The sequence below is a fragment of the Balearica regulorum genome, chromosome 15, assembly GCF_011004875.1.
Source record: "Balearica regulorum gibbericeps isolate bBalReg1 chromosome 15, bBalReg1.pri, whole genome shotgun sequence".
NCBI lineage: Eukaryota > Metazoa > Chordata > Aves > Gruiformes > Gruidae > Balearica > Balearica regulorum.
Genome location: NC_046198.1, coordinates 18,854,889 through 18,879,555, shown reverse-complemented (window position 1 = coordinate 18,879,555; position 24,667 = coordinate 18,854,889). Strand labels below are relative to the sequence as shown.

The following is a 24,667-nucleotide window of genomic DNA, read 5'->3' as shown; positions in this document are numbered from 1 at the left end:
AACACCATGGATCAACAAGCAAATGGTGGTAATGTTACAGCAGGTGCAGGAATATTAGCACTGATGCGAGTCATCTACTAACATATGAAAGGCAAGTCACCTATTAAGAAAAAAATGCATTTGTGGTATGTGATATTTCTGATTTCTAATATACTTTTTACTCAGACTTTCTTTTTTACTGAGCTTTGGTCATAAACCCCATTTTGCAGGCATAGCTGGTTCAGCTACGGTTACCTCAGCATTGCTAGTATGGTGCATTCAGATAGTAAACAGAAGAAAGTTAAACAACTTTCAAACTGACCTTCACACTATAGAATGATCACATTGTTTTGCAGAGTCGATAACAACAATTTGAGAGCCCTCACTAATTCACCAATTTGGACAGCAGGCTAAATTGGAAAATTATTTTGTAGGAAGTGCATATGCCATCTACTCTATGAAACCTACTACAGATGACAGATACTTGTTCTTCATCTTACCAGTCTTCTTTAAAATTCTAATGTAGTACCACTGCAACCTCAAATGTGATGTACAAGGTCTTTGTGCAGGAAAAAAAAATAGCTCGGCAGTGTTTTTTTAAGAAATTAGTTTAACTGTTAAAATTACATATAAAGGGGCAGAGTTTTATCAGAAATTTATTATTTATTTTTTAGAGATTTGGCTTTCTTGGATCCATATATTGAGATGACTTTCAGATCAAGGCTTTTCAGCTTTCACATGAAAAGGATCACACTTCTACTTGGCATTGAAGACACACAATGCGTGGAATCTGGGAAAGGGAGAATTCAAAAGACGCGAAATACTACAAAACAAAATTCCCCACGGGGTGGTACTTACTCAAACACTGTGTTTCACATTGTTCTTATGGGGTAAATCCACTCAGCTTGTTGCCCAATAGTTTCCCTCTCACTTCCACTTTTAAAATCAGTTAGTTACCTGCATAACATCTAAAATCACAGAAGAGGCTCTCCAAAATAAAGAACCAGAATTGACAAAGATTTAGATATGTTAATACACTACTAGCATCAGTAATACCGTTCCTCATATTTGAAGCGTATTTGCAAAAGAAGGGCTATATTAACACCACTGAGCAAATCTAATTGCTAAAAGATGGCACAAATATTTTGCTCTTCACATTATCTGGCAGGAATCCCCCTTCACAACACTGCAACTCTAAGAAACTGTCTTTGAACTGCTTCTGAATAAAAGCCATGCACAGAGAGGTCAGTCAAACTCCTATTTTTGACTGAGGGGGAAGGGAGGGTATTCTTTTTTAATTTCAAGTATGTAATTTTAAGATTAACACTTTAACACCAGGTGAAGAGACTGCAAAATTTCCATGTTTTCTTCAGTCAATAAAATGATCATTAAATCTTAGATAGCTTATTTAATATTTCCTGACAAAACAAAAAAGCATAATCCCTCCTCACAATAATAACATCTGGTTATCTGACTCCTAAAGTCAGTAGAAGTCTTCTGACTTCACCAGAAGTATAGATTTTTCAACACCTGAAAAACTGAGTGCCAGAGGCTGGTGCTCCCACTCTTATAGTTTCTTCTAGTGTTAGCATACCAGGGAATCAATGCCTCTATATGCAAGGGAATGGAGATGACAGTACCAAAAAGGAGAGGTCATCTGTTAACCAATGTACTTTATTATTTTGAAACTTACTTCTATATAGCAGTAAATTTTATAAAGTTAAAGGCCTCTGTTTTCAAACTCTCAGTACTGTTCAGGTTTACATAAGCTATGCCCTAAAGGGCCCTAAAGATTAAGAGTAACCAAAACAAACAGATCCTCAATAGCTTGCTGAAGCGCTTTGCTGTTTTGAATGCAAGAAAACTGGCACAAGTAAACACATGTTCCCTTTGAAAGGTAAGAGATGTAGAGCAGTCCAGACAGGTCTTCCTCAGTGTGAATGGTAGAATAAGCGAAAATAAAATGTATTATTAAATAACTTAGAACAAACAGCTATTATCAAAGTCGAGCAAGTGATTTCTGTTACAAATCTGTAATTTGTATGTTATGGAAAAGATGTCTCAAAGTAGTACTATATAATCACAAGCACTGGAATGTAAAGAGGCCAAAAATAAATTGATAGCGTTGTTCCTGGAGGACAGCTATCTACACTGATTGACAAGCTTTCACCACTGCTTCTTGTCTTGAAAAAAACCCAGAACTCATACTGTGCATGGTTGCACCACTAACACAGTTCCACATCTAATACAGTTAATTACATAGCCTATTAATTTAAAATCAATCTTTTTATAGAAGGTATTATGAAACAGCAAATAGTTGTTGACATTTAACAATTACACAGATGAAACAGACACCAAACCATCGAGAAGGGGTTTACTAGACAGCATACAGTTCTTTCAAATGATAGCAAGAAGAATAATAATGCATCAAGATATTTTGATGTTCTGTATGTAATCATCTCATTATTTGTTCCAAAGTTAAAATCCAGTGGATATTAGCTATTTAAGCCCTTAAAACTGCAAGTAAAAATGGGAAAAAATGTGACGTCCAATATTCCTGCATACTCCCTTGGAAATTTCCAAGAGCGGCAGGTAGAAACTCCAGTGCAGCCTGCTAGGCTGGCTGCCATGGAAACAGACAGTGCTGGAAAGAGGGCCGTTTCCTTTAAACTAAAATCTGTTACACAGAAAGCCTCCATTTCTTTCTGCCAGCTTAAAACAGCTTTTATGCAGCCAAGGTCTCTAACATGTTGAAGTTGAAACACAGAGCAACAGATGTTAACAACAGACGTTCTAGTTGCAATGAAGCACTGCTGCAGGAGATGAACTATGCCATGGTATCCTTGAAGTAATCTGTAACTAGTTATTTGGATCATGACTGTAACATTAATACAAGTATATAAACAGCATGGTGGCAGTGAAGTAGAAGAGAATATTTATCCGATGGTAGGTGGACTATACAAGTAATCTAAGCATCAGCTTTCCATTAGAATTCTGGACCAATGTCACAGCACAGGGTGACAGTTGCAGAATTGCAGAAATGGAGTATCAAGTACTTAACTCTGTGCATCTTACAGTTCTTATCCTCACACCCCCAAACACCATCTGCTTGGACTTAAACGTTTATATGGCATTTTCTACACAGCATAATTTACACTAAGTTAATTTTCCAGAGACAGATGTTTTGCTTTCTTCTGACTTGTGATTGTTTCTCCCTCAACTCTATATGGGGCATTGTACTCTATGGATAATTCATTAAACGTTTTATTGAGACAAAAATGGTTAATCTTTTCAACTAATATTTGTTCTGCAAATAAAACTAAAAATTTAATAAACTGAATGTTTTGTATAATAAGTAAAAGAAAGAGCAGGTGATATGCAAAGTACACATTTCAGGAAGGTTATGGAATATGGTAGCTAGTTTGCACCTGGCATTACTCATTCCACATGTGTTCAAAGCCAGAAATTTGGTAAAGTAGCATTCATTTGTATTTGACAGCCATGTCAAAGAAGGAAGGACGGAGAGAGAAAAGCCATGAAAATATTTAGCGACCTGTAATTTGCTGGAAGAGATTGTAAAGAAGTTGTACAGCATTTTAAAGATAAAATGCATTTAAAATTGTGGTATGCACCTGCCATCAGCCTGAAGATGGTGATACAGTAGGTTAAATACTCTCAGTTTTACAATAAAAATAATTCATCATTAAAGAAATCAGACATCATCTAAACATGAGTGAATATTTATCTTGGGTTCAGTCTTCAAAACTTTGACATATGCCAGGGTATCATTTAAAAAAGGAAAATATTTTACTTATTTTTACTGGTTTTCTTAAAAAATTCCCTTATTTATTTTTGTATACCTTTAATATTCTTTTTTCCATTACTGTATATGTGATTTTTTACTAAGATTATATCAAAAATAATTTAAGAAAAGCAAAACAGCCTCTGATGCATACTCATTTTAAGGAATTATTCAGTCGTACTTTCATTTCAGCTTAGAAATGTTCTGGATAAATGCAAAGCATGTGAGTGGAGACTACTGAGGGCCATTTCAGATAATCTCTTCAGAATTCTGGAGGGAAACCCTGCAGGACCTCCAAATCTTTTCAATTACACCACTGTGATTTAAAGCTTTTGTCTGTAAGCCAGTAATAACATACACATAACTGTTTCCAGAAGTAACGTCATCATACTGAAAGTCGAAAGTGAAAAGCTACATGGGAAAGATAGCTAAATGTTAACCTAACATTTAAAACAAAAATACAAAGCATAACAATGTCATCAATTGAGAAGCTTAAATGACTAGTATATAGGACAATCTGTATTGTATCCTATTGCTATGGAACATGTTGCTTAGAAACAAGCAAGAACATACACGCGCCTCCAAACAAATTACCAGAATGTCTGTTGGGATGAAAAAAAAAAAATATATATATACACACACACACACACACAAGTGTGTGTGTGTGTGTGTGTGTAAAAAGCAAAATCTATACTTTTCACAATTCTGTTTAAATCTTTAAAATGAGAAAAAAAATCACTACCATCTTGGGTGGAAAGTCTGAAAAAACTAAAGCTTACATTTCAAGTACTCTGTAAAATTGCATATCTTCTAAACCTGCAAGTATTCCTCTGTTTAGTACAGGCTTCTGATTTTTTAAAAAATAATTTGCATTTCCTCAAATACTACTATCAGCCAAGAAGTGTGCCGTCAAGGGACTCATGAAACTTGCGTTCAAATTCTGCATCTACTACAGACTTGCTTTGTGATAATTTGGAGCATATTACACTGAATGATGACAGATGATTTCCAGCCAAGCCCTCTTAAGAAGGCACTACCTCCATTTTCCATGCTTTTCCTAAGCACAGTAGAACCAGCAAACAAAATGCATACTCAAGCAGATCCTCCACCTCACAAGATTACATATTAATTCAAAACACTAAGGAAGGTGGATTTACACCAAGATGCCTGATTGCAAACTAGGATGTAAGTAACGGCATTGTGTCAACTCTGCTATGTAGATAACATCATCAGATTTCTGCAGATGTTTGCTCAGCGGATGAGTCGGATCACTTGCAGTGACAGTGAAGTTGCTGCATTAAAACAGACTTTGCATTAAAAGGCTGAGGCACATACATGCTGTGTTGGATGCTCTGTGAAAGGAAAGAAGAAACCTCCAGCATAGCAACAAAACAGACAGTGATTTCAGAGTGTGGTTTCATAACTTAATGTGATCTAGGACAGGATTACTGATGAAAAGACAATGGTCTTTTCCTCCCTCCAACCCCAGCTGCTTCATATCAACACTGGCAAAGGTGCAGCCTGTCAGGTCAGTGCTCTGATCTGCTGAAAACTAACACTATTGAAACGAACAGTCTTCAGTAGTACCTGTTCACTGATCCTGCTCACTTCAGGGCTGCATAATTAGTAATGCCAACACAAGAAAGAAGCTGGCAGTAAGCAGGTTAGGGCTGGATGAGACTACACCTACTGTTGGCAGGAGCAGCCTTAATCCTAACCCTTTATAAAACCCTTAAGAAATCTTGCAGTTGCCATAGCAAGTTTCCTTAGAACTCTTGGTTAGCCACTGTATGCTCCCATTCTATACAGATTACATACAAAATCAAATTAATAAACTGCGGCCTTGGTTTATCAAAGTATTTATGAATATGTCTATTATAATGCGATTACCATATATTTATTATTCATTCAAGTACTACACTGATAAATAAAATTTTGCAGAATAAGTGCTGATTTACTTGTAAGACATACAATTATCCCACTGTCATTAAAAAGACTGTTTATGGTAGATACACAAAGTTAAGAATTTAACACAGCCTCACAGGATCAGTACACTGAATTTATAGTGCTTCCTTTATTAACTAAGATGACAGGAATAGTACTTTTTCTCCAGTATTTTTCTCATTATCTGTGTCTCAAGAAACATACCTGATAAGACCACCACTGATAAGGGGTCATAAAAACACCTCTAAACACCATATAACAAAACTTAAAGCTTTTTTAAAAAAAAAACAACAAAACCAGCAAACCAACAGTAGAATCTGTAAGTCTAACATGCCACCTCAGGAGAGCAGCAGAGGTCAAGAGTATCACCAACACCCAACATGCCAGCAATAGCAGGAAATCCGTTAAATAAACAATTCTCATGCAATATTGATTTGGTTGCAGGGGAGGAAGGGAAGAAATCCTTCCTGACTAAATTTGGTAATCTGTTAACTAGACAGAATGAAGACATTTCCAGCAAGCACCTGAAAAATCCCTGTGCTTCACTCATTCCACCTTGTATCCTGTTTCTAGTACTTGCCAGTCTCCAGTTCCTCACAAAACAGTAAAATAAAAAAGCAACACAAATCCAGGAAAGAAATTATGTTTCAAGGTGGAGAGTAAATTTCCTCCCTGCTTAGTTTTTACTTACAGTAACCTGCAGGGAACTGGTAACTTTGAAGCTCAGCTTAATATATTAAAATTATGGTACGAAAAAACTGGGATCCAATCTCTTTTTAGATCCCACCTGAGATAGCACCGTACTGGTTTGTTTCACCAATTTAATACTATGTCTTCAAGAGTTCTGCATAGTCATACACTCTTGCAGGAGCTCATATTAAACCAATTTCAGATACAAGACAAGACTTCCTAAATTCACTTCACTCCTGATTTAGAAACCTTCTAATCTGCAACTTAAATATAGTTCTAATTCCTAATATATGCATTGTTGATGATACTAACTCTTTCTTACTAACTGTACACACAATAATGTCCTGATTTTATTCAAGAATTTTCACTTGAATTTTCTAAATATTTTGGCCACTTACTTGACATTAGAAATCAATGCCACAGGAATTTCTAAAAAAGCTGTTTAGTTACCACTGTATTAGCCTCAGAGCCAAAAAGTATTTTTGTTTCTTGGTCATACAAAAGGTAATTTTGATAAAACAGATAAAATTAAGAACTGTTTTAACACAACAGACAATATGTAACAATCACATATGAGTTTTTTATAAGATAATAGGATAAAGAAGACTTCCTCCTGTGCTATATGCTATAATGTGTATCTTCTAAGAATATTCATTAGTCTAAGCAAAGAAAAAAAAATCATCCTTGTAATCTAACCTTCCAATGCCCTTAATATTAATTTGCTGAAGACAGTGTTGAGATTTGTGTTTTCATCAAGTTTCTTGCCTTATAAAGAAATACTAAGTAAAAAATGAACTGCACCTAACAATTCTCATTGTTCTCATTCTCAAGGTACTCATTGCTGAAATAAGCACACTGTACTATCTCTGGGTTTTTAGATTTATCAAATTCTGCAAAACAGACTGTGAAGTAAAGGCTGTAGCACCTTCTGAATTACTTGACCTCTATGTACGTCACCTGGGTTTGCCAACAGAATTAAATTTTTCACTTTTACAATTTTAACCATTCACAGATGGTATTCATAAGTATTTTTGTGTCCTAACAAAAGATGGTTGATGGTTCAGGTGGCAGAACCAGTCACATCATCATTTGAATTAAAGGAAAAAGAAAGGAAAAAAAAAGGTAGAATGCCACAAGCTAATTTAGAATATGCTGTTCTGTAAAAGAAGTGTTTTAATGTTATCTACAGTGTTATTTAAATAGGATTAACAACTGCAATTGAATTTTTAAAAATCTACAAAATATCCGAACTACACATTTTGTAACATTATAAACCGAAAAGGTGAAGCTCTGTTTTAGTGTCTCTAGATGCAAATAAAGCAGATTTGCAAAGTGTTCAATAATTCATTCTATATACTACAAGATAGAAAATGCTTGTTTTTTCTAAGCTTTAGAAAGAGGAAAGGCTGGAAGAAGAGATCCTGTAGCCATCCATACTCTCAAAAACAGGTTCATTATTTTAATTTATAGGCTGCCAAATTTAGGATAGATAAAAGGATAAGCCATATTCACTGGGGAAAAGTGAAAATGGAGAAAAGGTACTAAAACAGAGAAAAAGAAGATAGCAATTGTGGAAAACAATTATATCTTCTTTTATGCACTGAATAATTTAAACTCTAAAATATTCATGAATTTAGAGTGGAAGAGTGTCCCATAATTGCAGGGGTTTTGCTACTCTGACAGACCATTGTTGTAACACACATTCTTTCATCCGCTTTCTACGTAACTGACATATTCAAAGAAGAATGAAGATTATTACCGTGGTTACTTATTAGCCTACCTACACTATCCACCACGCTTGTTTTTTCACATCTTTCTCCCCTTTAATTTCTTGGTAGCTTAGATTAGTTAGGGGTTTTTTTCCTTCAGTATTTCCCACAACAGTATGCTTACTCCTCTGTCCCTCTCAACTTCATCGCCTTCTTTCTTTGTTACTGTTGCCCCACAGAGATTCAGGGGTAGCAGCCTCAGGTTTAACTGGGCCTGTTTGGAGGTGCAAGGCAAACACCATGAAAAAGAAGCCACTGTTGGCCCTTTCTCTTCAATCACTGTCTTTCAATCAGTACTTTCCTGCTGTAAAGCAAGCAGAACCGTTACGCTCTCAGCCACAGCCCCATGCATCAACGCTCACCTTGCTATTATCTATCTTTCCAATCAGTAAGAAACCTTTGGTATCTGTACCTTATATATATTTAAAAAAAAAAGAGCTAAGTAAAGGGATTTTTAAAATAAACTGTCAGTTACTGGATTCAATAATGAATATGGGCTGTCTTTTGCTATTTTAAACATTATTAAGATCCACGTTTAAAAACAAACAAAACCCCAAATCAAATCCAGCATTTAAATTCTGAGAAAGACATGATCTCATGTAGAAGGGGGAAAACCAGCAGTCTTGTCACAACACCCAGGAAGAAATCTCTGAATCACCAGACAATCCAGAGATATCTGGAGTAAAAGCCAAGGCAGAGTGCTATAAAGGGATAGAAGGAATTTTGTCTACTACAAATACAGTTTGTTTCTGACTGATTAAGAAGGTGGAGCTTGAGTCTGCAGAGAGCCTGGTATGTTAACATACACCAGTTAAACTGTTCTGTGCATGGCTGGCAGCTGACCTCAAGAGGTCTCTTCCTTCTCCTGAACACCAGCCAGCTAGAAGGATATGGCCAGCTAGAAGGAGTAAGACAGTGTCCATGTCTCAGCAGTATTACTGCCACAGCCTAACAAATACTACTTTAGATGAATCTGGTATAGCACCATTTGTCAGCTTTAAATAACATTCCAAATATCCTCAGACTACTGCTATTTTACAAACTAATGCTTGTGCATTACATCAATTTAATGCACAATCTAAACCCAATCCTTTAAGAAGACATAGTATAATTTGAAAAGCATACATCTGGAAAGCAGAGTCAAATCTAATTTAAAGTATGAGGGGAGAAGGGAATTCTAGAGAAAGACAGCTGAGAAAAGCACTGTGGAAAATGAGATAGTAATACATATCAAACTAAAGGTTTGTGGGGTTTTCCTTTTAATATTGCAATATTTAATGACATTCATTTCATTATATTTATTTCAATAGCAACATTTTGAAGCATTTGTGCAATATTTACAGGATAATTTGAGAGTATTTAATGAATTGAGCACTAAATGCTACTCTGAAAAGAGTACTTATTTTTCTTCATATTACAATTTCTATCAAGCTATTATCATCATTATCTTAATAGTTTCAGGAAAAACCTAAATTTAGCTTTTAGATGTTTTAAGAGGGAAAACAATATCCAATTTAATATACAAAAATCCTTCCTGAATATACAGCATTACACCACAAATGCCCAGTACTTTTGCATTTTCTGTCCCCCAACCAGCAAGTGACTGACCTTCCTTGAGACTTTTCTGGCTGTTCGCCTCAAGGCATTCCTTTTCCTTCAGTGGCTTAACATCTCCTGCAGGTAAAATCTCGGAAAAGCCCTGTTGCTGCTTCTTAGAGCTATCGATCATGGTGAGAATCCTTTAGAATGGCAACATCCAGCACAGGAAAAAGAGGTATTAATTTGTCACCAAGCAGAACACTGCTGTCCCAAACACTGCTTCCAGGTTCTTTCTCCTAATAAATAAGCAATTTCGTCTTTTTGCAGCCAAAACCAGCCATCATCCCTCACTTTCTAGGTTGACCTGCAGTATGCTCAGTCTGCTTTGGAGCCTGTAACTCACTCAGACAGCAGGCACAGAGGATGTAAAGCAGAACTCCCAAATCCCACCTCTTTTCCCAGACAACCACTCCCCCCTTTCCTTCAGTTACGCTTGCTTCCTCCGCACATTCGTGTTACAATATGCAGCTTGATGGTCAATCATCTGACAAAGAATGAGTCAAGCAGTTAAAAATAAATCCAGCAGTTGCTGAAGGAGCAGCATTCACTGATACCCAAGACAAACTACTGCTGAGGACTCTCTCCCTTTTCCCCTGTTCCCTCTCCCTTCCCCCGCTACTCTGAACACTGCTGCAGGCAGCAGAAATACTTTATTTTTGCCTGACTGGCACATTCATTACTCATTAAGTTTCACCAGTAAACAAAGCTGCACGTTGGCATTTGAAAAAGTTATGCTGAGGAACCCTGCCACCCGCCCCAGCCCTAGGTCCTGTTTCAGAGAAATTTCCTTGCAGTATAAGAGAAATATAAGAGAGATTCTGTTCCTTGTTGTAAATATCTAAACCCCAAATACTTTATTATTTTCCTTTTTGCATTACAGTCACACATCTCATTATTCCCAACAGTTTTAGGAGTATTTCCTCCCACAGCTTCTGATCTGCCATTCTCTCCAGCATATTCCACTTATCTTACATGAGCCATCAACTTCAGTGTCAACCTGGAAGGTTTTGGCGAAAGGGATCCCCTCTGTCTGGCATTGGCCATGAGGGAACGGCAGACTAGTTTCCATTTCATGTACTTACAGAGAATAAACTATACATAATTTTAAGTAGTCACTACATGTCAACAAGTAGCTCTAGCAGGAGCATTTTCCCTTCCCTTTGGCCTAAAAATGACGTAATTATACACATTTTCCACATCCCTACTTTATATTTTAATCCTTCGGCCTGAAATTATAAAGCATATCTCCACTCAGAAAAACTGCTTCATTTTTATGGCATCAGATTTGAAAAGATCAATATACAATAACAAACATCCAATGCAGAACTTCAGAAGCAGAAACTAGGAAAAAAAAAAAAAATCATCTTGCCTCTTTGGATCATTCTACAAGACAATCATTCAACACCGACTCTTCACCTTAGTGATGCACTCCTGGGGCAGGGAACTGATACCATGGGGCATGGGGCTGCCTGAGGCAGCCAGCAGTGCTTGAAGGTCTCTCCCTATCTTCCTACTGCTGGGAGAAGGGAGACCTTGGTCTACTCAGAACTGCAGATTAAAAGCAGACATGAACTTACTTGGCCGTATCAACTTCTCGACATCTAAGGAGCTGAAAATACAGGCAAAAGAAAAACTCTTGCAGCATAAATTATTTGAAGCAGCTCTCCCAGCCTAAACATTTGTTATTTGCACATCGTTTGTATAAAAATTATCAGCTTAAATTAGGTTTTGCTTAAATACAAATTACAGACTATTCCAATACATCTGCTTTTGCAGTGATTTTTACTGAACACAAGAAAAAAAAAAATACTGTGGAAGAGCTCCTTCATAAATCAAACTAACTTCCTCACTGCCTGCCGCCAGAACATCTACTATGCATAAGAAACAAAATTACTGTTGAGAAACCACACATTCAGAAAAAAAGTAAAAATCCAGACAAACAGAATATAAACACATACTGCTTAAGAAATCTATATGAAAATTGGAGACAGTCAATAAGTAGAATCTTACACAGTTGTGGTATACCAGATTGTAACTCCACATTTTTCTGGTGCCAACAATTTGGATGGATTAATTATATCCTAACAGTATAACAATATGTAACAGCAGAAATCGTTGTATGGGAAGGGTACAGTGCATTTCACACATTTTCTGAAAAATCAGTACTTTGTTCTGAAGCAATTTCAAAATGATTCAGAGAACAGAGTATTTTTAAATTAAAAAAAAAAAATCAAGATAAGGAAGCGTGTAATCAAAGAACCCAAGGGGTAATACGTTATCCTTTGAATGTCATAGTTCTGAAGGTAGTTCTATCCATTCCTATCTGTTTATAGTGGTTTATATAAATTAAGAGTGTCCAGTGCTCAAGTGAATGCTGGATCACAGTTGGGTAACAGCAGTTCAAGCCTTCATGAATGTTCTCACCTGTTCAGAAAGATGAGCTTTAGTAGCATAGAGTTCCTGCTATCCACTCCTCCCCTTTTTCAAGGGTACCCAACTCCACAGCAGAATTTACAGAAACAAATATGCTTATGTTTCAGCCACTTGGAGTTAAGCCTAGTATTTTGCTTCAAATTTACCTCCCAGTTCAATACAAGCTAACATACAGATTAATATTTTAAAACACTGTCCTGGTTTCAGCTCAGAGGGTTAATTTTCTTCACAGTAGCTAGTATGAGGCTATGTTTTGGATTTGTGCTGGAAACAGGATTGATAATATAGAGATGTTTTTGTTATATAGACATGGTTTTGTTGTTGTTGAGCAGTGCTTACACAGAGCCAAGGCCTTTTCTGCTTCTCACGCTGCCCTGCCAGCGGAATGGCTGGGGGTGCACAAGAAGTTGGGAGGGGATACAGACAGGACAGGTGACCCCGACTGACCAAAGGGATATTCCAGACCATATGATGTCATGCTCAGTTTCTAAGGAGCTTGGGGAAGAGGAAGAGGGGGGGCAGCAGTGTTCAGAGTGATGGTGTTTGTCTTCCCAAGTCACCTTTATGTGTGATAGAGCCCTGCTTTCCTGGAGATGGCTGAACACCTGCCTGCGATGGGAAGTGCTGAATGAATTCCTTGCTTTGCTTTGCTTGCATGCATGGCTTCTGCTTTACCTATTAAACTGTCTTTATCTCAACCCACGAGTTTTCTCACTTTAACTTTTCCAATTCTCTCCCCCATCCTGATGGGGGGGAATGAGCGAGCGGCTGTGTGGTGCTCAGCTGCCGGCTGGGGTATAACCACGACAAACACCTTTAGGAAGTCGATCAAAATCTCAATGGTAATTTGCAAATAACTTTATGAAGAAAAGCAAGAACCACAGAATTTATGGAAAGTAAGAATGATGAAATTTTTGTGCAAGCTAGGAGAGATGGTCAAAATGATGCCATGTATTTTCCATGTAACCAAATACTGTAGTTGCCAATACATGCTATGCAATATTGAATAGTTGGGGTGGAGGCAGACATAACAGCTGAAGAAGAAGAAAAGATACCTTGGAAGAAGAAAACAGTTTTTGTTCAGATTGTCAATACTGAGAACGTCCAGACATTCTGCCCAGAGAACAGTTTCTCTTAAATCCCTGCATGAAGAATGACATTTATCCCCCACACCATGAAAAAAGACTCATATTCCAACAACATCTTATTTTCCCAGCAGTCTTGAATACACATTAATCCAAGTTCAACTGATAATTTGGATCTACTGGTTACTTGAGTGATCAACAATATAGTTTTACTATTTTTAGTGATAAGACTTCAAAGAAAAAATAACCACCATGTCTCAACATGTCTACTAGAAAAGTTTAAAATTCTGAGACTGTTTCACAGGCACCTGGGGGCAACTCACAACTGCCAGCTCAGCAGCTGTAGCTGCAGCACTGTAACATGGGAAAGTGCATGTTTTTACGACTTTCTCACATTCTTAAGAACTGTACTAGAAGGAACAGAAACAGTGTTAGCTGATTAGCACGTTCAAGTACTAAATTCATCTGCTAACTAACAGCACAAAGGTGTCTTCCAACCACAAGCAGGTCCCGTATAAATCAAGGCAAACTGCCTTCTCATGATCCCCAGAGCCAATCCACCTGCCATTTAAGGTCTCCCTTTTCCCTGCTAAATAAAATAAATTTGTAACTCTCCTAGAATGGTTCATGTATGTTCTTACCTTTGGCTGCTAAAGCACCATATCTAATTCTTGGATTTATTTACGCACTTTAAATTCAGATAGTAATTTTTTAAGCTCTTGCAAAATAGCAGAAGCCCTGTCATCAGCCACTAACACCATGTTGATACGTTAAACATACTTCTTATGTTTGGATAGGATCAATCTCCAAGGTCATCATTTTGACAGATAAAAACTGCTTTGTGCAGCAGTTACTGTCATTGTTGCTTTTAAAGGATACTGATTTCACAATTATCTTAAAAGAAATCATGAAAGACTTCAATGGTGGGAACTTAATACTTTCCCATTCAAATTACCCATTTGGTCCTATAACAAAAAATCCTTTACAGTATTACTGAAACAATAGCAACTTGTTTGTTCTTTGACTACTCTTCAAAGTCTGATTTTTATTTTAGCATTTATACAATAAATAGAACACAACCTGTGAAATAAAAAATACAAACAAAAAAAGCTTGGGGTCTTTCAACTGGACTCAGTTTGAAATGCTTTTGTTGTCAGTTTCTAAAAGGCAGCTGGAATTTGGATTGCCATTTGAAATTGATGGCATTATTAAAAAACAGGCCAAAAACTTTTTCAAATTGCTAAATTTTCATCTCTTCTGATACTGTGTACTTAAATACATAAGGTTTCATAATAAAAGAAAGAGAATACTCATTTCTAAAGTAAATATTGAATGTATAACCTCTCTGATTTGAACATATACCTGTTTCCAAAGAGCTATTTTTAACAGTACAAATAGCTAAATGACACCAAGGATCATACAAAAACCTGTAATGAGCTAGAAACAAAATCGTGGCTGAAACACTAGTTTCTATCAAACAACAAAACATAAGTATCTCTTTCAGCTAAGAGAAAATCTTAAGTGGTGTATGTTGTATCTATCAACTACAGGCTTAAACCCAATTACAAACAGCATCAGTGTATGAAAACCGAAGTAAAAGATACAAAACAAGCTTTTTGTTTCAATAAAAATCATATCTGTTGGAATTCTCATACTCTTCAGAGGGTAGAAGTACCTCTCATTTTAATTTCAGTTTAAGTTGTATATATTGTATACAAGTGGGTGAAATGAACAAAAAAGTCTTCAGAGTGGAACATCCCTGTCAGTTCCATAAACCAAAATCCAGTAATATCTCATTCCATAGCAATATATTGCACAAGATTTTCATAAACATTTGTTTGCTTTTAATCTAAGCTAATCAATGTTTTTTCTTTCCATCCTCCTGCAACACAGACTTTCAAGTGTTCTGCCAACCTTCAGCCTACAGAAAAAGCATTTTTTAAAAACAGGAAGCACCTAGTACATATTCGCCAAAATCACAACGTACAGGAGGAAACAATGCAGCAATATTGTACCCTCCACAGGGCCTGTTCGTCTGCCACACAGAACAGATCCATTATCCTTTTAAGTATCAGTGATATGATGAGTGAGATCACAAACCATGAGCAATTTTACAACCTCATTAAACATGAAGTAACTAAGCAACAATTGCTTTAACAGTACATTACCATTCTTCACATCATATGGAGCTCATTTTTTTGAAATCCCATTAAAAAAAAACCCTACAGATGAATTTAAACTCTATAAAAAAAAATTAAAATTAGAACAGCCTTAGGTATTTAATCTATTTCGCTACCACAAAATTTTGAAGTGGGGAAAAAAGCTTACTTACTTACTATGTCTTATTTTATCTTGGCTTTACACACACTTCAACTTCTTGGTCATTTATTATTGTGTTAGGATAACCCAGTTCATCACTGTGTAATCACTTCTTCACATAGGAAAGTAGTACTCTGACTACACAAACTAAAACATTACTTTAAATAATCCCTGCTATAGTTTATTCTATTACTTCCTTAAACAGTAAGAATGTTACCTCAAACCATTAAGTTTTTTTGCTTTGGGGGTTTTTGTTTGTTCCCCTTTTGCCCCCCCCCCCCCCCCCGAAGTGCCACCTACAATAGATTTCTATTCTGCCTTCTCATTTTGGTAAAAGAAAACCCCCTTTTTTTCCCTATACCAGTACCTATGTTCTTTGCTTTGAACACTTAAGACATTTGTCAAACAACTCAGTAGTAAATCTCATACAGTCTTATGTTTGTATTTAAGATAAATATACATCCCCAAAACATTCAAGTCTCTCATCGTCATATTCTTTTGCTAGTAAAAGGTCAAGTATATATTTCTGTTTTTTTCAAATATTCAACTGAAAAATTTGAGTAGTTTTTGAAATAGCACTGTGTATTATGCTGTAACTAAGAAATTACCCCAGAAGGACTGGAGACTTTTGCCTATATTCTCCATCGTTGTGGTAACAAAGACCCAAACAATTCAAATTATGGTCACCACCTACCATCAGTTACTCTTCCCAGAAAAATGCCAAACATACAGTGAGATCAAATTTGTAAGTCTGCATCTTCTACTCCTCCCACTAAAACCTGCACAAATTCCTTTCAAGGGAAGACATATGTTGGCAGTGTTCGCTGTTTAAATCAAAATTCCCTACCATTCAGCCCATATAGACACTAAATAATTAATTAGATATTTCAAAATTTAATATATAATATACATTAAAATATACTTTTATATATGTGTTTAACTGCATATATATATATTTATAAATACAATTTTTTAAAGGACAATATTTGCTCATCTACCATGCTACCTTTGATTTGCAAAAGGCTCATATAATAAGTACTGCACATCAGTTACCAGTTCTGTTTGCACTACGTTACCTTCTTGTAGTAGCTGTATCACAAGCTATCATTTCAATGATAACTTACACAGCTAGGATGTAGCTGTAACAATTTAAAACAATTATACAGTGGAATTTAAAATTAACTCAATATTCTTTTCTAGCTATGCATTTAGTTATCCACAAGGAATTTCAGGAGAAAAAAAGTCAGAATAAGACAGTTTGATCAAGAGATCTCTTTAAAGAAAAACATAGTTTCCATATCTCCTGTAATCACTCAAATGCCAAGCCCTCTAATGATCTTTTCACATATACCAGATGCCTTAAATTGAGTCAGTCACAGTTCATATCTCCCATGTTAATCTCATCACAATGAGCAGATAATTAAAAAAAAAAATAATCTATAAATCAAACTAAATGACAGAATGTTTGTTTAGAAGTTTACCAAATGGAAGGACCCTGCTGGAATTCTTTCATGTAGCCTGTGAAAATGTCAGAACATATTCCATTTAAGAGGTCACAGTCTCTAGAGAGCTCTGAGTTTTGGCCTGTATGTTTTTTCACATGCTTTAATATTTGAAAATTGTTCCTTGTAGACACTGACTGATGCCCTGGGAATGCTAGGATTGTGGGAACTGGCAGTACCAATGACAAAGACAGACTTATTGGGAAATCAGTACCTATTCAGTTTGCTCTCTCATCTCATGGCAGATAAGACAACATTCAAATATTTACAGGGAGACCAAAAGAATTCACACATTAAAAGGCATTTGTTTTTTCTACTGACACTGTTTAAAAAACCCAAACAAACCCAAACAAGCCCCCCCCCAAACCATAAAACCAAAACAAAACTCCCCCAAAACCCCCACAGCACCCCAAGAACCCCACCAAAACACAGAGACAAATATACATTAATTATAATATGCTGTGTGTTCTTACGAAGGATTATTTAGGAGAATACTTGCACTGGATGTTCCATGCACTATTAAAACCTTAATAGAAAGACAAATCACAGAATTGTTGGTTGGAAGCAACCTCCTGAGATCACCTAGCCCAAGCCTGAGCTCAAGCAGGGTTAACTGGAACAGGTTGCCCAGGAGCGCCCAGTCAGTTTTTATTATTTCCACGGATGGAGATTCCACAATCTCTCTGGGCAACTATTCTTCTACGCATACACATTATATATATACTATACTATACACACTTTTATTGTAAACTTATATAAATTCTATACTACTATATCTAGATAGGTCTTTTAGAATATACTTACTTTGTGGGTTTTTTGTTGGGTTTTTTTTGTTTGTTTTTGTTGTGAGGGTGGTGGTGTTAATCTGAATATCTGTATGCTGTTTTGCAGATCTCATTGCTTTCAGCTTAGTGACTATGGAACTGTTGAATTTAAGTTGACATTTCCAACTATTTTCTGTGCCAATCTATCACTTTAATCAGAACCAAGTTTTCCATTTGTTGTTCTCTAGTTCTTCCCACTAGCCATCTTTTCTCCACTTCATCTCTCCAAACTCTCTCAAGAAAATAACTTCTAAGCACAGTAACCTACCTATGTACTATTTGGAAAGGGAAAAAATACACCTCATCACAGATCTCAAAAGAGCGGAAAAACCCTGTTGTACATAGATACGAGGAGAATGTCCCAAATTTCACTTCATTCCCTGTATCAAATTTGCAGCTTCAAATCTATTAACTGCACAGAGGATGAACAATTTGTTCAGAAGCCATAAAGCTATGCCAAGAATGCACCTTACCAGTGCTACATAATGAGGGAGTGGAAGATAAGCAATAACAGGCAAACTAATATACCCACAACTACTCTCTTAGATGCCAGAAAAATTCCCTTGGTTCATCAAATTTATTTAGGTAATATCATTAGCTAATTTTACAGGTCAAACAGCTATGATTGCATGGCTTCTGGCACCCAGACCTTCACACCTACTTCTACCAGCTGAAGTGGCATGCTCACCAGTTCTGAGAAAGTACTAATTCAGCATGCAAAAAGCTTTGCTCATGCTGCATTTCCTTTTTTTGAAGTTATCTGCATGTGCAATCCCTTCCCACCCTTTGGCTCTGAAACAGCAGGTTAAAAGGCTGCAAGCAGCATCATTCCCATCCACCCTCCTGCTGTCAGCAGCAGACAGCCTATCCTTCTCTCCCATACCACCTCCTGGCTCTCAGACAGAAAGCTCGTGAAACTGTGGTACAGTGTGTGGGTAGCATATTGTTCTGACTAGTACTTCAGCTGTGCCATGCTGCCTACTACTCTGTCATTCTTCCTCCACTGCAGTCCAGCTAAACAACACCTAGTCATCAATTTTCTCCCTCCTGATCCCAAAGAAAGGCCTCATCTGTGTCTCTTCTCCCCCAACCACTATCCTTCCTAAGGACGGCAGTCTGACTAAGAAAGCAAATATAGCATATATAACCTAGGAGCCTTCAGGCAGGGATGCAACCCAAGAGCCTCCTAAGGCCACAGCATCGTGTTTCCCGACTTCCATTCATGTGAGGAGCCCAACTGCTCACATGACAGACAGAGACAGTGCACCAGTGGTTGCTACTAGACTTCCAGAATCACAGGTGTGTCTTTGGTGTCCACTCAGTAGATGACAGTGTGAAAAGCAGAACCAATGAAAAGGTATGTTTTGCTGCTTTTTGGCAAGTGGAACAAGAGTTGGCCTCCAGAGAACAGGCACAATAATATGTTGCAATAAACAGGGAAAAGTTTACATGATCAATGCATTGTATGTATTGCCTAATTATCCAGAAAGATGCAGACTAATGAGAAACTCAAATTAATTTCACTAGTAATCCAGTATTGCCCACAGCCATTAACTTGAAAACGGCTCAAAAGAAAAAGGGGAATCTTAAAATTGCAACAGTCCAAAAGACCAACATACAATATCCTGGAAAGATGATTCTTTGTTATTACACCCAAATAAGTACACGAAGTTGCCTTCTATAAACAGTTTGTTGTTTTAACCCCAAATAATTGTTTGCCTTAGAGATGGTTCAGCTGAAGTACTTCAGCCCTGCAATAAAACCTTTATCTAGCACATCAGCTTGAAACCTTTATCAGCTTGAAAACTCCCATTACTTGCCCTGCTATTAAAATAAGAAGCACTAATTGGTTAGTATTTGTGTTTCACAGAATTTTTATGATGGAAGCCATCTGTCTGAAAAATGACATTTGAAAAGACAAGAATATGTTGTTGCCCTTCTCTCCCTCACTCCGCAAAGAAATTATCTGTATTTAGTCAGGGAGTAAACACCTGCACGTGGTAAATGGCTGAAGAAGTTTGAGATGCTCTTGCCCTCTGTTTGTTATTGATCCTCTACTGGAAGTTACACCTTCTTCAAGAGAGTCGTCACAGCATTTAAGTGTTCCTTTGTCAACTCACGGGAGCTTAATGTAACCCATTAGATTTTGCACCAAAAAATACGGAGCTATCCTCACCTGAATATTATGCTAGCTTAGCTGTATGACCATGATCTCTAGGGGCAGACTGGACAGGGAAGAGTAAAATGTACAAAAAAAAAAAAAAAAAAAAAAAAAAAAAGAGACAAAGTAGTAACATCTCAAATGACTGTTGGCTCACGAGGCATGCACTTGCAATTTCATTGCTTGTTTCTGTTACTCTGCTGTGATTACCTCCATGTAAAGCAAAACCAAACCAAAGCATTGAGCCTCCCACACTTCTGGTGTCACTGGAAAAGCTTCAAACGCAGTTTCTGTACTAACTTGTGCGAGCCAGTTTAATGACAATATGCAGAACAATACTAGAATAATTCAGCCGACTACTGGACTACTGCCGAAAGACTCATTCAAGTAAACGAAAGGTTTAAAGGATCAGTACCAAAGCTCACAGTAAGCATAATGCTTCCTGCATAAAGTTTCAACAAAAAGCCCTTAAGCATTTCAGAAATTGTTTGTATAAGTGCCACTATATTTCTGTGTACTGAAATCTTCTGTGCTTAACACTTTATAAAATAGTGACATGTTAAAATACTCCTGAAAAAATCCAGTTTTGGTAAAGAGCAAAGACAAAAAGTATTAAAGCTACTTTTAATATGAATCCATCAAGTTCAAATTTTACTTTTACAAATTTTCTTCTTTCATAATTTCTACAAAAAATTTATTTTTAACCAAATTAACCAAAATTACTAAATCTGAAATTATGGGTGAGCAATAGTTTGGGTTTTTGTTGTTTTGAGAAAGCAATTTGAACACAAACATCCATTTCTTCCTGCAACAAAAGCAGCCAGCATAAAATCCGTAATTGTCAGATCTTCCACATTAAGGACAGGAAAAGAACTAGGAGGCTCCTCTTAAGTTCATTTAGGAATTATTCAAACACTACTAAAGCAGCATTCTCTCAGTGGCAGGATGCTTAAACCACATTAGAAAGATCTGTAAAACTGAAAAGGATAGGAAATTATAGCAGTATCCATCAAACACTTCTTTATCATGTCTATCACACTGTATTCCTCAAAAAATTCCTCCAATTATATGATTTCTCAATTTGCCTTGCTGGTTGTCGAGCTTTTTCCTTTTCAAAAGCAATAGGGCTGGGCTAATAATGGCCCTGAAAGCAAGGCCTAACCTTTTGGCCAAGCCCAGCCAGATGACTTAGTCTTGTCACAAAAGACACAAATGAAGTGAGGCCAAGACCCATTACATGAACTTCATACAATCTCTTCATCAAAGATGACATTAAAATATTAGTGGGATGCCTGATACTTACAATGGACAGATGCTCAAAAATACCCTAAGTCATAAGAGTAATTATGATAAATAATGAAGAGAAGAATAACAGCATAATGGTTCCTAAGTCAGCTGGCACAGAAGAGTGACAGGCAACTTCTCAAATTATTCATTTTCCCCCCACTACTTTATTTATGAAAATCTTCTCTGTTATTTCAAGAAGCCAGAGCCCTCAAGTATTAAAATCTCTTGCTGCTGCCGTTTCTTTGGAAAATAAACAAGAAGCAGATTATGTACGAAGACAACACAAAACCTACCTATAAAATATTTCACTAATTCATGAAAGCACAAAAATACTTTCAAATTATGGAAAGAATGCCTAAGAAAAGAAACAACTGTCCAACACAGAAGAACTAAAAATGAAAAGCTAAAGAGCAAACACTAGTAAGTTTAGCACCTGACGCTGCCTACCTTATTTTACTGCTTGTTTGACAATTTATCTTTATTAGTAAAAGCAGGAAGATAACGAAACAATGAAATTAAGTGAAGGGGATAAATATGTAATTAACACAGTCATAGCAAGGTTCGTCAGAAGAGAAATTGACAAGCTTGCCATCTTAGAAGGAATTTTTCCTAATTAATTTAGTGCACTCTTGTGGTAGTAGCCTTCAGAAATGAAAAGTTTCACTTATTTAGACTCATAGATACCTATGTAATCCATTTCAGTTTTACAGGAGATTAAAACATGAAAAAAATTTCCAGAGGTATAATTACACACAGGATGCAAAATACCCCACTACGTTCTCTCTTCCATGAGGTTTATGAATTTAGTGTTGGCATTTTTAGCCTTATTACCAAATAGCTTTCTTTAAATACATATTTCTGTTGCTTCTTTGATAAAATGGTAAAATGCAAGCTATCTTAAAACAAGCTTCTGGTATAGACATACTTATTACCAATTTAACATCAAATAGTAGCCAACAAAACCCAATGTCTCCCAAGTTACAATTTCTTTTTCTGCCTTACAAAAAATAATTCTCAAGGATGTAGAACTAAAGTATTAGTAAATCAGTTGCAGATCCCTTAGTTTAAAATACTTTGAATATATTATATCTGTTAACATGGTATTCTGTATTTCAGGATCTTCATACATGGAAAAAAATAAGGAAGTAATTGTAAAAGACAAGGTCAAGTATTCAAAGAGGTTGTCATTCAACATTTATATAAGCTAAGCCTAAGTCTCTCCCCTACCACATTTTTCCTTCACATTTTTCTTTCTTGGAGTGCATATAATACCGAGGGTACGCGCACAAAGCAACACAGACTTAGTCCCTCATTGTCTAAACAGGAGCATCTTGGTTACAGACAACATTCCATGTCTTTCTGAAACAGAGAATACCATGACTTGGATCTGTCTGCAGGTATTTGACATAGGTACAGCCTAGTAATATATATATCCTGATTTTTTTCTGCTTTAAAGCCAGGATATTCAGATAGTTTTCTTCTTATTAAATAATGCTTATACTACTATAACTGAATTAATAGCTAACTGTAGCTAAACTGATTTTAAAAAAATGCTTCAAAAATCAAATACTTCATTTACATAATTTCAATGTTCCCACTATTTATTACAAATACTGGAAAATAAATCTTCATTATTCGAAGATATTAGTGTGAGAAAACAAACACATGCCACAAAAAACAAGAAGAAAGGTTCCTGCCTTCTCCCCAGTAAAAATGAACCTACAATTGGAATCAGACCTAATTCTTCCTGATGCTTACTGTAACAGTGGAAACACTTCTATGCTAAGTTGCCATACCAACATCAACAACGAGGAAAGATATTGGAAAGATTCCCAAAATGTAAATCTTATTTTTCTTTTGTCGTTCAACCTTAAACTATGTGGTGAATGAAACTTTCTGGGATACAATGTGAAACTTCAATTTTGTATTATTTTTGCAGAAAAAACTCTGTTCTTGATAATTATCCCTTTTTGTCTGATAATAATACAACTCTCAAAAATATTTAATTAATACTTCTATTATACACTAGCTATGGTTTTAAAACTATTTTAAAATATAAACAACTCCATTCTATATGCCTCAACAAAGTATTCCAGTTGATGTTTTAAAGTCAGACTTACAAACTGCCATAACAGGTGCAGCTGATCAGGACAGCTAGCTAACACTGTAGCATGTTAACTCTACATAATGTGGTTTGGGAAGAGCAAGTGAGGACAGTCAATTAACATTATTTGAAGAAATCAAACAAACATAATTTGAAAACCATAGAAAGCATTTATGCAATGTAGAGAAAAGGAGAACAGTAACTTTTGCACTCACCATTCTTCCGTTCATTGAGAGGAGGTAAGTACTGATTGGGCTGTAATGAGAGTTCCTTGAACTCATGTGCAACTGCTTCGCTATGAGGACTAGGAGCAAGCCGTGGTAGTGATCCAGAGTCATCCTCAGCATCTGCTGTCCCCGAGTGATCCATTGTGTTAAATTGTCTGGAGACAGGGAGAGCAAGCATTCTCTTAATCACACTACAGCTGATAAAACTAATAAAGAAAAAAAAAATCATGCAGACCATTAGTTTTTTGTTCAATTTTTGGGGTTTTTTTTGGTAAAATTCAACTTTAAAATTATATATACATTATCTACTAATGTTCCACAAATATTACACGTTTGCAAAAAAACAGTTAAACAGTGTATTTACAAGCAATTTAACAGTCATTTGGTTCTGAGAAGCAGGACAGTTTCTCTGCTCACTTTGACAGAAAAGTTACACAGTGTTAACTCTCACTATGGATGTCCGGAGGCTCCTGTGCCCTACCTCCTAGCAAGTGACACAGCCCGTTTATCAGCAAAACATTCTTTTTTCTCAGTAGCTTATATTAGAGAATGCTGAATTAATATATAACATACAAACAGTTTTTAATATTTTGAAGCACTGCACAACTTTCCGTTGGATCAAAAATCCACTTTGGTATTAATACAGGGCTTCATACCCCCGAAGAACTATATTAGAACTAGTTAGTCTTTAATCTCTCTGGCAAGGAAGGCTTTTTGCTGTTAATTTTTTCAAATTAATTTTATTGCATAGTAGCTACTTATTGTAAAATACAGAGTAGAATAAAAGCCCCAATTTATTGTTTCTTTCCTTACTATCATTAATGTGGTTCTTAATCTACAGTGAGGAGAAACAGAGTATGAATTACTGGTACAGGCTTTTTACAGCTCACGGAATTCTATCACGTCATTAAAATTTCAATAAATCAATATGGACTTCAATTA

General features: G+C 36.2%; 1 protein-coding gene across 13 annotated transcripts in view; it reads right to left on the bottom strand.

Annotated features, from left to right (window-relative positions):
* The window catches only part of MRTFB (myocardin related transcription factor B), an 83,478-nt gene that overhangs the window by 35,963 nt on the left and 22,848 nt on the right, over positions 1-24,667 (bottom strand). For 9 of the 13 annotated variants that reach the window (XM_075767820.1, XM_075767819.1, XM_075767812.1 and 6 more), the window contains one exon: positions 23,714-23,880. In XM_075767820.1, the coding sequence (XP_075623935.1) occupies positions 23,714-23,880 (167 nt within the window). Of the gene's footprint in view, positions 1-9,792; positions 10,151-23,713; positions 23,881-24,667 lie in introns of those variants that run through there. The other 4 variants (XM_075767817.1, XM_075767824.1, XM_075767823.1 and 1 more) reach the window with 1 other exon arrangement.